Source organism: Vulpes lagopus, chromosome 14, assembly GCF_018345385.1.
Source record: "Vulpes lagopus strain Blue_001 chromosome 14, ASM1834538v1, whole genome shotgun sequence".
Taxonomy (NCBI): Eukaryota; Metazoa; Chordata; class Mammalia; order Carnivora; family Canidae; genus Vulpes; species Vulpes lagopus.
The window spans coordinates 30,743,912-30,756,298 of NC_054837.1; the positions used below are offsets into that span (position 1 = coordinate 30,743,912).

General features: G+C 43.1%; 1 protein-coding gene across 1 annotated transcript in view; it reads left to right on the forward strand.

The window, feature by feature from the left end:
* The window catches only part of ATP6V0A2 (ATPase H+ transporting V0 subunit a2), a 41,970-nt gene that overhangs the window by 5,360 nt on the left and 24,223 nt on the right, over positions 1–12,387 (forward strand). Inside the window, exons 3-6 of the mRNA XM_041729182.1 lie at positions 2,222–2,319; positions 3,715–3,852; positions 4,558–4,646; positions 6,263–6,389. Of these exons, the coding sequence (XP_041585116.1) occupies positions 2,222–2,319; positions 3,715–3,852; positions 4,558–4,646; positions 6,263–6,389 (452 nt within the window). The remainder of the gene's footprint in view (positions 1–2,221; positions 2,320–3,714; positions 3,853–4,557; positions 4,647–6,262; positions 6,390–12,387) is intronic.

Genomic DNA, 12,387 nt, shown 5'->3' on the forward strand with positions numbered 1-12,387 from the left:
GGAAGGTAGGAAATGGCAGATAGATTGATTGGCTTTGTTCTTGAAGGTTTTAGATCAGGTTATTTACCATCAAAACTCAGTAGCTCAAGACTACTTGTTTTATCTGTAAAATTTTTAACATCTTTAGCCTGTGATAGTCATCGTTTTTAGGTCAAGCCTGGAAGTTATGACTGAAATAGGGGAGGGAAGGGATGATCTCAGACAACTGACTGAAGTACAAAACTTAATAGGATAAATGGAAAAACAACGGGGTGAGAGAGCCAAGGAGGGGCCAGAATATGACTTTTGGAATGATTTCTCATAGCTAATATTAGGTAGAGGGAGAAGTAGGCTCCCTGCAGGAAGCCTGATGCGGGACTCAGTCCCAGGACCCTGGGATCACGACCTGAGCCAAAGGCAGATGCTCAAACACTGAGCCACCCAGGTGCTCCCCCAAAGACCGTTTTTAACCATCTATTCCTTTGCATATTGTTTGAAGTCCTAGTTACTTGTGTGGATAATGTGCTATAGAGTAACATCATATTCCTGTCTGTAACGTAATGGGTCATTGGACAGGTCGTGTATTAGGAATGAGGTTTTTATTTTTATTTAATTTTATATTTTAAAACGATTTATTTATTTATTTATTTATTTATTTATTTATTTATTTATTTATTTATTTAAGACACAGAGAAAGAGAGAATGGCAGACATAGGCAGAGGGAGAAGCAGGTTCCATGCAGGGAGCCTGATGTGGGACTTGATCCCAGGATTCCGGGATCACTCCCCTAGCCCAAGGCAGACGCTAAACCACCGAGCCACACGATGTCCCTAGAGTGAGGTTTTTATTTTTTATTATTTTATTTTATTTTTTATTTTTATTTTTTTGGAATGAGGTTTTTAAAGGCAGTGACAACACTTTAGACATGTGCAGGACTTTCTGTAGCTTGAATTGTTTCATAAAGCATACAGACTTAAAAAAAAAGAAGAATCTCCCAAATAAACGAGGTTAAATTGGTGAAATGATTTGTATCATTTCCAGAAACCTCTTTTATTTTATTTTTTTTAAGATTTAATTTATTTATTCATGAGAGACACACAGAGAGAGAGAGGGGCAGAGACACAGGCAGAGGGAGAGGCAGGCTCCATGCAGGGAGTGAGATGTGGGACTTGATCTCTGGATCACGACCTGAGCCAAAGGCAGATGCTTAACCACTGAGCCACCCAGGCGTCCCTCCAGAAACCTCTTATAACCGCATGCTTCCTTTGCTATCCTATTGCTAAAGACATCCTCACTTTTCTTCATCATTCTTTATTATTATTATTATTTTTTAAAGATTTTATTTATTTTTTCATGAGAGACAGAGAGAGAGGCAGAGACATAGGCAGAGGGAAAAGCAGGCTCCATGCAGGAAGCCCGATGTGGGACTCGATCCCAGGACCCCGGGATCACGACCTGAGCCAAAGGCAGACACTGAACAGCTGAGCCATCCAGGTGCCCCTTGTCATTCTTTCTTAATAAAATAACTAGTAACACTTCTCCAAAATGTTATATCTAGTAATGACTTCACCAGTCCTAGGGACAAGGATGCTTCATGGACTGAAAATATAAACTAAAGAAATTCAGTTAATTTGACTTGGCTCATTACCAGTTTTATGGATCTGGTTTTTGATGGGAGATCTGGTTGTTACAAGACAGAACAGCCTGGCTGACTGGGAATGCTCAGGAAAGCCTGGCTTTCTGCCCTGTGTCTCTCAGGATGCCATGTGCTGATAGAGGTTTTGCTCTTCTAGATGGATACTTCTTTCCGCCTAAGGGCATCTGCAGGGAAGGCACGCTGCTGGTGGAGGTGGTCTACCATTGGGTTATTCCTGGACTTCCAAGTGTCTCCTTTTTTAACCTTCTGCTTCAGCTATAGGAGCAGAAACAGGTGTGACTCCAAAGTTCTTTAGTGACAGTTTCAGAAATAAAGAAAACTTGGGGAATTTCCAAAAGCATTTATCCAGTTATTGTTTATTTTTGCCACTGCATGCCAAGCTCTCTAGGTGCAGTTACGTTGCAGAAATCTTCGGAAATGAGGTTGCAAGAGGCTTTTTCTAAGTTCGTTAGAACAAGCAAGACTTTTGTGTGTTAGGATGTTAATTTTTAGGTGACACAGGAAAGGTTGGGATGGAAAATGTCCTGATGGGAATGTCTTAGAGTGAGTTTTTGTGTCTAATTTGTTTACCTTTTCCTCCCACAGCATATTTGGTGCAGGAAATTAATAGAGCTGACATTCCCCTCCCTGAGGGAGAGACCAGTCCTCCTGCACCACCTCTTAAACAAGTCCTAGAAATGCAGGTAACTTATTTCTGAAGACGCTGTTTAAAGTCATTGATCTGAGATGCTGCTTGTTTACTTTATGTTGTCTAGGGCTTTTCGGGTTTTCCTCTCAAAACCATGGAATGAAAACTGAAGAACAACGCTATGGTTAGCCCTTAGTATTAGGTTACCTGGGATGTAAGATGCAAGCTCCTTTTCTGGGTGGTGGTGAACTGGGGCTAATGAAAATCAGGTTGAGAAATCTGGTGCTTTGTCATGTAATGTTTCTGAACGTTCTTTCTGGTACACGTAAGAGAAGCTGTAGGCCAATGCCGTTTGCATTCTCCCAAACTCACTGGCCTCCTTTCTCATCCTCGGAATTTAGTGTGAAGGTGATGAGGTGGTCCGGGTGGACAGCAAACACAATTCCTCATCCCCCAGTTTGGCATCTTGGGTGTTGGGGTTACAGCGTTCCCCCTGTGAGAACCCTGGTTGGTGTTCATTAGCACCCCTGGGAATCATCCACTGAGGCTTGGGTCTGATTCTCGGATAGTTCATTGCACTGAGAAAGACTAGAGCTCCTGACACTGAAACAGTCTAGACTAGAGCCAGGACCATTCCTCTGGCTCACTGCTCTGTGTGTTTATCTGGTAGGAAGTCACTTAACATTTGTTGTATGAGTGGACTTGAGAGAGAATTGTGCAATCAGATGAGTAGAACGCAGTCATCTGGTTTGGCCTGTTTGGGTTGATTGTGATAGAATGATGACCCTAGTGATTACTGAGTGTTTATAGTTTTTATAAGGTGGAACATAAGTAATGAACGTAATGTGTCAAGGGATTTGTTTGCATACAAGTTTTCATTGAATGTTTTGTTTTACACATCTGTTTCTGCTGTTTGAATACTTAAGTATTGTAAAGACAAAACGCTTGCTATGTAATTGCTTATTAAAGAAGACTTGTCCTCAAGGATTCTTCAGCCCAATTTATTGTATAAGTGCAACTGTAAGCAGACTCTTAAGGTAGAGGCCTGGGGTATATATGCTTAGCAAAGATTCCCTACATTATTGTGTTGCAAATAAAAGGAAATGTAGACTTGGTAGAGGAAGACTCTTTGATATATGACAGTGGATAAACAGATGAAGGAAAGCCCAGAACAGTGGTAGGAGTGGAGATTAGGCTCCGGCAGCCTAGGGCACCTCCATTCGTCGGAATGCCTCCCATTGTGCATGCCGTGAGCTTCATAGGAGTTCCCAGAGTCAATAGAAACTGTGAATGATGGACCTGGAAGATCTCTGTATGTTCTCATGTCCCTGTCAGACTGTCAGGTTCTGGCTTGTGAAACCCTCCTGGGACTTTAATGTGTTGTAAAAGAATTTTTATAACTATACTTTACATGAGCCTGTCCTCTTAAGTAACTGGCCATTTGTTTTAGGAGCAGCTGCAGAAGCTTGAGGTGGAGCTGAGAGAAGTCACCAAGAACAAGGAGAAACTGAGGAAAAACTTGCTTGAGCTGATCGAGTACACTCACATGCTGAGAGTGACAAAAACCTTCCTGAAACGGAACGTTGAGGTACTGACCACACCCTTGGGGAGGTGCATTTCTTTCGAAAAACTCGCTCCCATAAGGTTTCCAGTTTGCTTATCGATGATCAAGGAGAGGTACATTTTGATCTTAGCTTTATTTTTCAGTCGGATTATATAACATTAAACAAAGCACGAGCCTTTTTAGCAAGAACAGTACTCCCTATTTGTAAAATGCTTTAGTTTGTAGTTGAAAAATAGCTTTTTAGGATCATGGGAAAGAAATGCGAAAAGTGGAGTTTGAGCTCCAAAATTTAGGTGTTGTCTCCCCCCCCCCCCCCCCCCATCAAATTGCTAAGAGTAAAGGAATTAACAAAAAACCCTCTAGTTTATCAGAGTAGAAAGCATTTGTGCATTAGCTCTGCCTTCAGCTGAGCCTGGAGGGGAGAAGTCCCTCCTGCTGGAGCCGTTCCTTGGTGGTGTCCTCTGTCTGAGCGCCCTGTGTCCCACTGAGGTGGTAACAAATTCTAACTCTACCTCTGGTAACTGACTTCAAGCAGCTTATAAATAAGGGATGGGGAAGTGATCTTTTTTATTTATCAGAGCTGTCTCCTATGTCTAAGTTATGTTGGGGCTTTGGCACCCAGCTTTGGCACCCAGTTAGGAGGCCCTACAAACTTGTTTGGAAATGTGACTTGGGATATAACATGCCCAATTCGTAATGAGACACACTTGGTTTCATATTTCTTTGTAGTTTGAACCCACTTATGAAGAATTCCCTCCCTTAGAGAATGATTCCTTGTTGGACTACAGCTGTATGCAGAGGCTGGGAGCAAAACTGGGGTAGGTGACAACTGCCGGGGGGCTGAGCATCACATTGTCCTTGTTGTCAGAGGAGGGATGAATGCTACCATTTGAAAGCCTGTGACGGAATGAAAGAAAGTCAATATCTGTTTGAGAAAACACTGTACTCCTGTATTTGCTGAGTGGAGTTATTCAGCTGTATTGACTTTTTAGCTAAATACCATGGGAATTTCTTCTTCTGGTATAATGAGCTGGAAAGAAGGAACACTTATGCCATTCAGTGTTATTCCAATAAGCCTAAAATAATTGGTCAGTGAAGCGCCAAGTCGTGTTTTGTTTAGTAGAAGCACAGGGGCTAAACTGAGTTGGTTAATTTATTAATTGTATTTTAAGGATCTCTTTCTGCTGTTAATCCTTTTTGTTTACTTGAACCAATAGTAACTTATTTCCTCATGTGATTTGTGACTTCTTTTTATTATGAACATCTGTTCCTGTGTTCCTTATCTGTAGGAATCCAATGATATTTAGTTTCGGGATGTATTCCTTCAGAGAAATCTGTTTTTACATTTGTCAAATACCAGGGAGCATTCTATCAACCTGGAGTCATTTTAAATTAATTTTCTCAGCTTGAGTCCTATTTTGATTTTTTTTTTTAGCTATGAAAATAACGTGAATTTAAGCCACAAATCTGAGTGAATTTTAACCTATAGTTACAAATTCTCAAGGCCGGGGAGCCTGGGTGGCTCAGTTGGTTAAGCATCTGTCTTTGGCTCAGGTCATGATCTGAGGGTCCTGGGATCAAGCCCCATGTCATCCTGCTAGTGCTCGCTTTCTCTCTCAAATAAATAAAAAACCTTTAAAAAATAAATAAATTCTCAAGGAAGACATTTTCTTTTCTATCTAGAACCAAAACTTTTTCTTTTCTATCTAGATCTATTTCTAAACTTAAATAATAAGTTTATTTGAGGGCTCCTTTGTAAGGTGGGTTTTTTTTTTATGCCCATTCCCTAAGGGGGAATTAGTTCTTCAAGCTGCTTGAAGTCTTTGGGGTGAGAAGGTGGGAGTCCCTACTTTAGAGAGGATTAGGAGAGATTCAGTTTCATCTCCTCACCTTATATAGACCTAGTGCCCATCTCCTGTCTCCCATGCTGACCTTGAAATTAAGGGTCTTAAGATACTGGGTCAGTAGAATACATCAAGGCAGCTATAAAGTCCTGATTTACTTTTGGATTCTAAGAATTCCTCTTAATTATAGGCTCAGCTCTATACATTTAAAAGGATGTTTCAAAAATAATTTTTTTTAAAGATTTATTTATTTGAGAGAGAGCTGGTATGCATGAGCAGGGGTAGGGGCAGAGGGAGAGAGAAAAACCTTCAAGCAGAATCCCCACTGAGTGTGGAACCTGACACAGGGCTCGATCCCCTGACTCGAGAACACTGCCTGAACCAAAACAAAGGGTTGGATGCTCAACCAAATGAGTCACGCAGGTGCACCCCCCAAACTTTTTATCCAGCATTTTATATATTTTGCAGTTGGAGGACTTTTAGGATATCTTCACCATTTTGCCAGAAATGAAAGTCTTCATTTCTCCTTTAATGTAATCAGATAATTCATTGCTTTCAATTGACTTCCACTTATCTTCATTGTCTCATAGATTTGTATCTGGCCTAATTAACCAAGGAAAAGTTGAAGCATTTGAGAAAATGCTGTGGAGGGTCTGCAAAGGGTACACCATTGTGACCTATGCAGAACTGGATGAGCCCCTTGAGGACCCTGAAACAGTGAGTCCATGTCACGATCACCTTTCAGCAATGATAAACTGACAGTAGATTTAGAGGCGTGGTGCGCAGGGAGCCACTTGAGAGTGTTCACCTGATGCCTTACCATACTCCAGTACATTTGGGTGTAGCTCCTAAAGTCAAGTGCTCTCCCCTGGATCACAGCCAGGAGATTAAGGTAGATACATCACTACTCTCCGAGCCTCAGACTCCATCCAGGTTTCACTGGTCATCCTGTACTACCTTTTATAGTGGAGGGTCCAGTTTGGAATCAGAGTTTGGATCTAATTGTCAGATCTCAATAGCCTTTTTTTTTTTAAGTGTATTTATTCATGAGAAACACAGAGAGAGAGAGAAAGGCAGAGACACAGGCAGAGGGAGAAGCAGGCTCCATGCAGGGAGCCTGACATGGGACTCGATCCCGGGTCTCCAGGATCAGGCCCTGGGCTGAAGGCGGCGCTAAACCACTGAGCCACTCAGGTGTCCCTAATTGTCAGATCTCTTTGGTCTCCTTCATTCTGGGACAATTTCTCAGGCTTCCTTGACTTTCATGACCTTGACATTTGAAAATTCTTACAGGTCAGTTTTTTTGGTAGACTGTCCCTGCATTTGGGTTTGTCTGATGTTTTCTCATGATTGGATTCAAGTCATGTGTCTTTGGCAGAAGTCTCCTCACTGCATTCTGTCAAGCGCTCAATTCAGTTTGTCCCATTGCTGGTAACATTCATTTTGATGATTTGGTTGAGGTGGTGATGCTTAGGCTTCTCCACTGGGAAGTCATCCTTTTCCTTTGTAATTAGTAAGTGTTGTTGGAAGCACTTTGAAACTAGCTGTGTCATTCCTCCTCATCAGATTTTCTTTCTTCTTTTGTTTTCCTCCCTCCCTTCCTAGAAAGAAAATGGAAGAGGTGGAGGTGGGGAGGGGCAGAGAGGAGGGAGAGAATCCTCAAGCAGACTCTGCCCTGAGTGCAGGGCTCTGTCTCATGACCTGTGAGATAATGACCTGAGCCAAAATCTAGAGTTAGCCACTCAACCTACTTAGCCATGCAGGTGCTCCTTCATCAGATTTTTCAGCTCACTATTTCCTGTTTGATTCAGTGAGTTATACTCTGTTACTATAATTATTTTGATATTCAGATTCTCTAGATTTGGCCAGTTGGAGTCCATTCAAGCTGACTTTTACATCCTTTTATATGCTGCCATCATTTTTTGTGCCATCCATTTATATGCTTGCATAACAAGATGTCCAGATTCATATTGTAATTTCCCTCACACAGCCCTGGAATCCGCCTAGTTCACTTTACTGGAGAATGGTATTTAGAAGCCAAGGTATCTCGGGACGCCTGGGTGGCTCAGTGGTTGAGCATCTGCCTTGGGCTCAGGTTGTCATCCCGGGGTTCTGGGATTGAGTCATTCATCGGGCTCCCTGCAGGGAGCCTGCTTCTCCCTCTGCCTGTGTCTCTGCCTCTCTCTGTGTGTCTCTCATGAATAAATAAATAAAATCTTTAAAAAAAAAAGCCAAGGTATTTCTGGGGGTGCCCATTGTTCCCTGAGGTGTCGCTCTTCCCTGGCTATGTCACTGGACAGCTCTGGAACACACACACACACACACACACACACACACACACACACAAGACCTTAATTCTGTACCTATGCATATATATTGAAAACTGTGAATTCACATCCAATTCTAGTCTAGTATCATAGATGTCAGTCTCACTTTCTCCATTTCTCTTTTTCTAGCTTTTTTCTTTGATGATGAGACACTCCGTTCCTTGTTGTTAATATTTTTACTTATTTTTTTTAAAGATTTTATTTATTTATTCATGAGAGACACAGAGAGGGAGAGAGAGAAAGGCGGAAACACAGGCAAAGGGAGGAGCAGGCTCCATGCAGGGAGCCCGACATGGGACTTGATCCCAGGCCTCCAGGATCATGCCCTGGGCTGAAGGCAGGTGCTAAACCACTGAGCCACCCGACTGCCCTATTTTTACTTATTTTTAATCTTCTTTTAAAAATTTTTTTTATTATTTTTTATTTTTAATCTTTTTGCATGTAACCAGTCTCCTGCCAGTTTCCCATCTCTGCCTCCTCTTCTCCTTGCCTGGAGCCCTGCATTCCCCATTCGAGGTGAGCCCCTGGTGTGCATGCCCTCCTTACCCCACCTGGGCTGCTCCCCTGCAGGGATGCTGTCATCACCTTGCTTGAGTTCTGACTTTGCCAAGGGCCACTGTGGGTCTTCCCTTTCTTCTGGGTTCATCCCTGCACCTACCCATAAGGCTTTAGGACTATTCAGGAAGGGAGGCAGAGGGACAGGAGAGAGAGAGCCATATCACCTTTGTAAACCTGTGATTTTTTTTTTTTTTTTTAGACTTTACCATAAAAATAACTATATTGTTTTAACTGAGGATGAGCTGATCTATTAAAGGTAGAAAAAGGGAACTTAGGCTTCTTAATTTTGAGGAAGGTGTTTGTGTTTGTTTGTTTTTTTCTAAATTTGCCTCAGGAATTTTGCTGCAAGATGAATATATATATCCCATAGTAGTTTTGACACGTAAAGAGGAGTTTGGCTGTGAAGTGGATTTTCATAAGGTTTCACCCTGAATAAACCACATGTATTTAATCTAATGTGTGAAAATTGAATCAGTCAAGCTGTTCATTAACCATATACCTATTATATTTTCTACTCTTTTATGGCTTCTGTAAGTGCCAGCAGCCATCTGTTAATTGTCCTTCAACTGTGACCCTTATGACCTCTCTATGTACAGCTGAAGATAGAAACTGTGTTGCAGTAGCATTTACCTATTCTGAGCTTTGTCTTTATCAAGAAAATCTATCAGTCATTCTTATACAGAACATTTACTCAAGTTAAAAATTTTTTTCTGTATATTTCTAAGCTCTTTTGTGCAGTTTCTACCACATATGTGAAAGGGCACTAAATGTCTGAAGAAATACAGAGAAACAGTCTAGAGAGATACATCTTGAAAACATGACAGCTAGCCCCTAATTACGAATGAAATGTATGCTTGTTGAAGAAAATTAGGCATAGTATTGAAAACAATGAAGGAGAAAATCAATCCCCAGTGAGAGCCACTGTTAACATTTCAGCGTGTGTCTTCTAGTGCTTCTTCTGGAGAAGATACGGGTATTTGATTTAGCAGCTTCTACTCAGGTTCTAGGATTTATTTATAGTGTCAGGTTTAGTGCCTTTTGTGCTGAACATTTGATCCCTTACCGTCATTACAGACGCCAGAGCATATTTTTCGCTATTTCCCCCGCTGGTCTTATTTCTAGCTACTGACCACTCTGTATGGAAGCTACACTCAGGCCATTTCACTTGGTTTTCTGGCATGTATTGTATATTGTGTGCTGTCCCTGTTCCCTCTTATGCTGGAGGTGGTTGTGTTCCTTGACACAGTACTCTTTTTAAAATTGTTCTGAAGTCTGGTCAGGTTCACTGTAAATGCCATTTCTTTCTTCCCCCAATTCACTTTCTTCAGTAACTGATTTTGAAATAATTTCAGTTTGTAGAAAAGTTGCCAGAAGAGACCAGAGCCTTGTGTCCCTTCACCCAGATTTCCTGGTCGTTAACATGTTCCCACATTTACTTTGTCACCCATGTGTTCTCTCCGTGACTCTGTCCCTATTTCCACTAGGCTCTTTGCACACCTGGTGAGAGGAAGCCATGATGTGGTAATGACCCCTGAGTTATTCCTGTGTTTGTGTGCTCCCAGGCAAGGACACCCTTATACAACCACCACAGCCTTCCCCCCACCTCCCCATGAGAGAAACCAGTGTGGATGTGGCACCTTTGTCCAACCCAAGCATACTCTTCCCATCTCCGAGCAGTTCTCCTTCCTTCCTTCCTTCCTGGTCCAGCTCCCTCCCTGGGCTTGTAATGGCGTCTGGAATAGGCAGCTCATCCTGTGGGCTCACCCCCACCCCTCTGGGCCATTTGGTGTTTCTTCATGACCAGACTTGGGCCACACATTCTTGGCAGGAACACCTTGGAAGTGTGGCACTGGCTACCTTGGCACTTTCTACCAGGTGACACGTGATGTCCACTTGGTCACGGTGGTATCTGCCAAGTGTCTCCACCTTCATGTGACCATATTGCCCTTTGCGATGGACTGGTAACTTGTAAGGTGGTATTCCAAGTTGTGCTGGTGTCCTGTTCCTTACCAACCTGCCCACTAGGCTGAGTGTACATTGATGACTCTCCTGAATCCATGACCTCTGTCATCATTGCCACGTGGTGATTCTTATGTCTGTCATTCATTCTGTGCTTCCTAGCGATTCCACAGAAGTCAGTGCTTCTCCCCCTCTCACATCCACGGACTCATAGATTTCCACTGTATTTAATGACCTGTAATTTACTATGCTCCTTGTTTATTTGGACACTCAAATTGTCGCTGATTTGGCCACGAGGGTCCCTTCACGCATGGTCCTGTGTCCTTTGGCCTGTTGTCAGCATTCACCAAGCATTCCCATATTTTCCAGCACCCTAAGATGCTTCAGCTTCATCTTGGGCTCCAAGGACCTCTGGTTCCTTTTAGTGGCAGACGGTGTTTACAAAGATCTGGGTGCTCAAGTGCTAATTGTGTCCTGGAGCATCATTGCTTCTGGGCCTTCTGAGCAGTCGGAGCATGTGTGTACATGCACGTAACCACTTCTGTGGCTGCCTGTACTTATAGATTATAAAACTATGTGCCCAAACTGTAACTTAAAATTCAGTTCTTTCTAGATTTAACCTTCCTCTATGTTTTTTCAGTCTCTTTTCTGACAGTAAGGAATCTGGCTTCCGTTATCCTGAATATGCTTCATGAATTGTGCAGTTAGTTTGCTTATGTACTCAATGTGACTGATCTCCCAACCACATAGGCCATCTCCTCTACACTGCCGCTCCCCTTCTCCCTCGCCACTGCTCTGTGTCCTGCCTTGAGGACCCACCTGCCAGTGCTTGCCTGAGGCTCCCCCACCTATTCCCCATTTCCTGTGGTCCAGGGCTCAATTCTTGGACTGCTTCTCCCCTTTCTCTGCCCTTAGGGATCCTGTATAATTTCACAGCTTTAAATACTGCCTCCCAAATGTTTATTTCTAGCTTGGATCTCTCCCCACAAAAACAGACTTTTGTTATTTAACTGGCTACTCCAGGTCTTCTTTTAAATACCTAGAAGACATTTCCACCTGATGCCTAAAACTGGACTCTTGATCTTTCCTTCCAAACCTGCCCTGTGAGGTTTATACTCATCTGGGTAAGTGGCACCTTGGTCCTGACTGCTCAGGAACCCTGGGGATCATCCTGACTCTACTCTTCTTCCTCATACCTCACATTTACTGATAGCCGGGTGATTTGCCATGTCTTCTAAATAGGAAGAGATTCTGGTCTGTCTTATCACCTCCGCTGTCACTACCATGCTCCAGGAAATGAGTACCCACGCTTCAAGTACCTCCATCCTATAGAAGTCTCTGTCCTGAGTTCCTGCCCTGACCGCTGCCCAGTTGTGCTCTCTCCTCCCAGCATCTAGAATGATCCCTATAAGACTTCAGTCAGATCATGTCACTTCTCCTCTTAAAACCCTCCAAGTAGCTTCCTGTCTCACTTGGCAAAACGCCCAGAGCCTTATACTGTCACCTCTCGTGGGCCTTGTCGTCACATGACTGACCTGTGTTGCTACTCTGCCCTGCCCGCACCCCTTCTGTGCACTGGCCTGCTTTCCCTGGGGACCTGCTTCTCTGCAAGCTCCTTGTCCCTCAGAAGGCCCTTCTCGCAGCAGCCATATGGCTTCCTCCCCTCCTTCACTCCTTTAAGCTCCTGTGTCCCCTTCTCAAGGTGGCCTTCCCTGGTCATCCTGTTTAAAATTACAGCCTGAGTCCCCTTCCCCTTCACCTCCTCCCACTTTGTTTCCTTTAGAGCACTAACACTTTTCTCCTTGTGGTAGACCATGTGTTTTCTTTGTGTCTCTTGCTGCCAGCTTGGATACAGGCTCCCCACCTCTCCC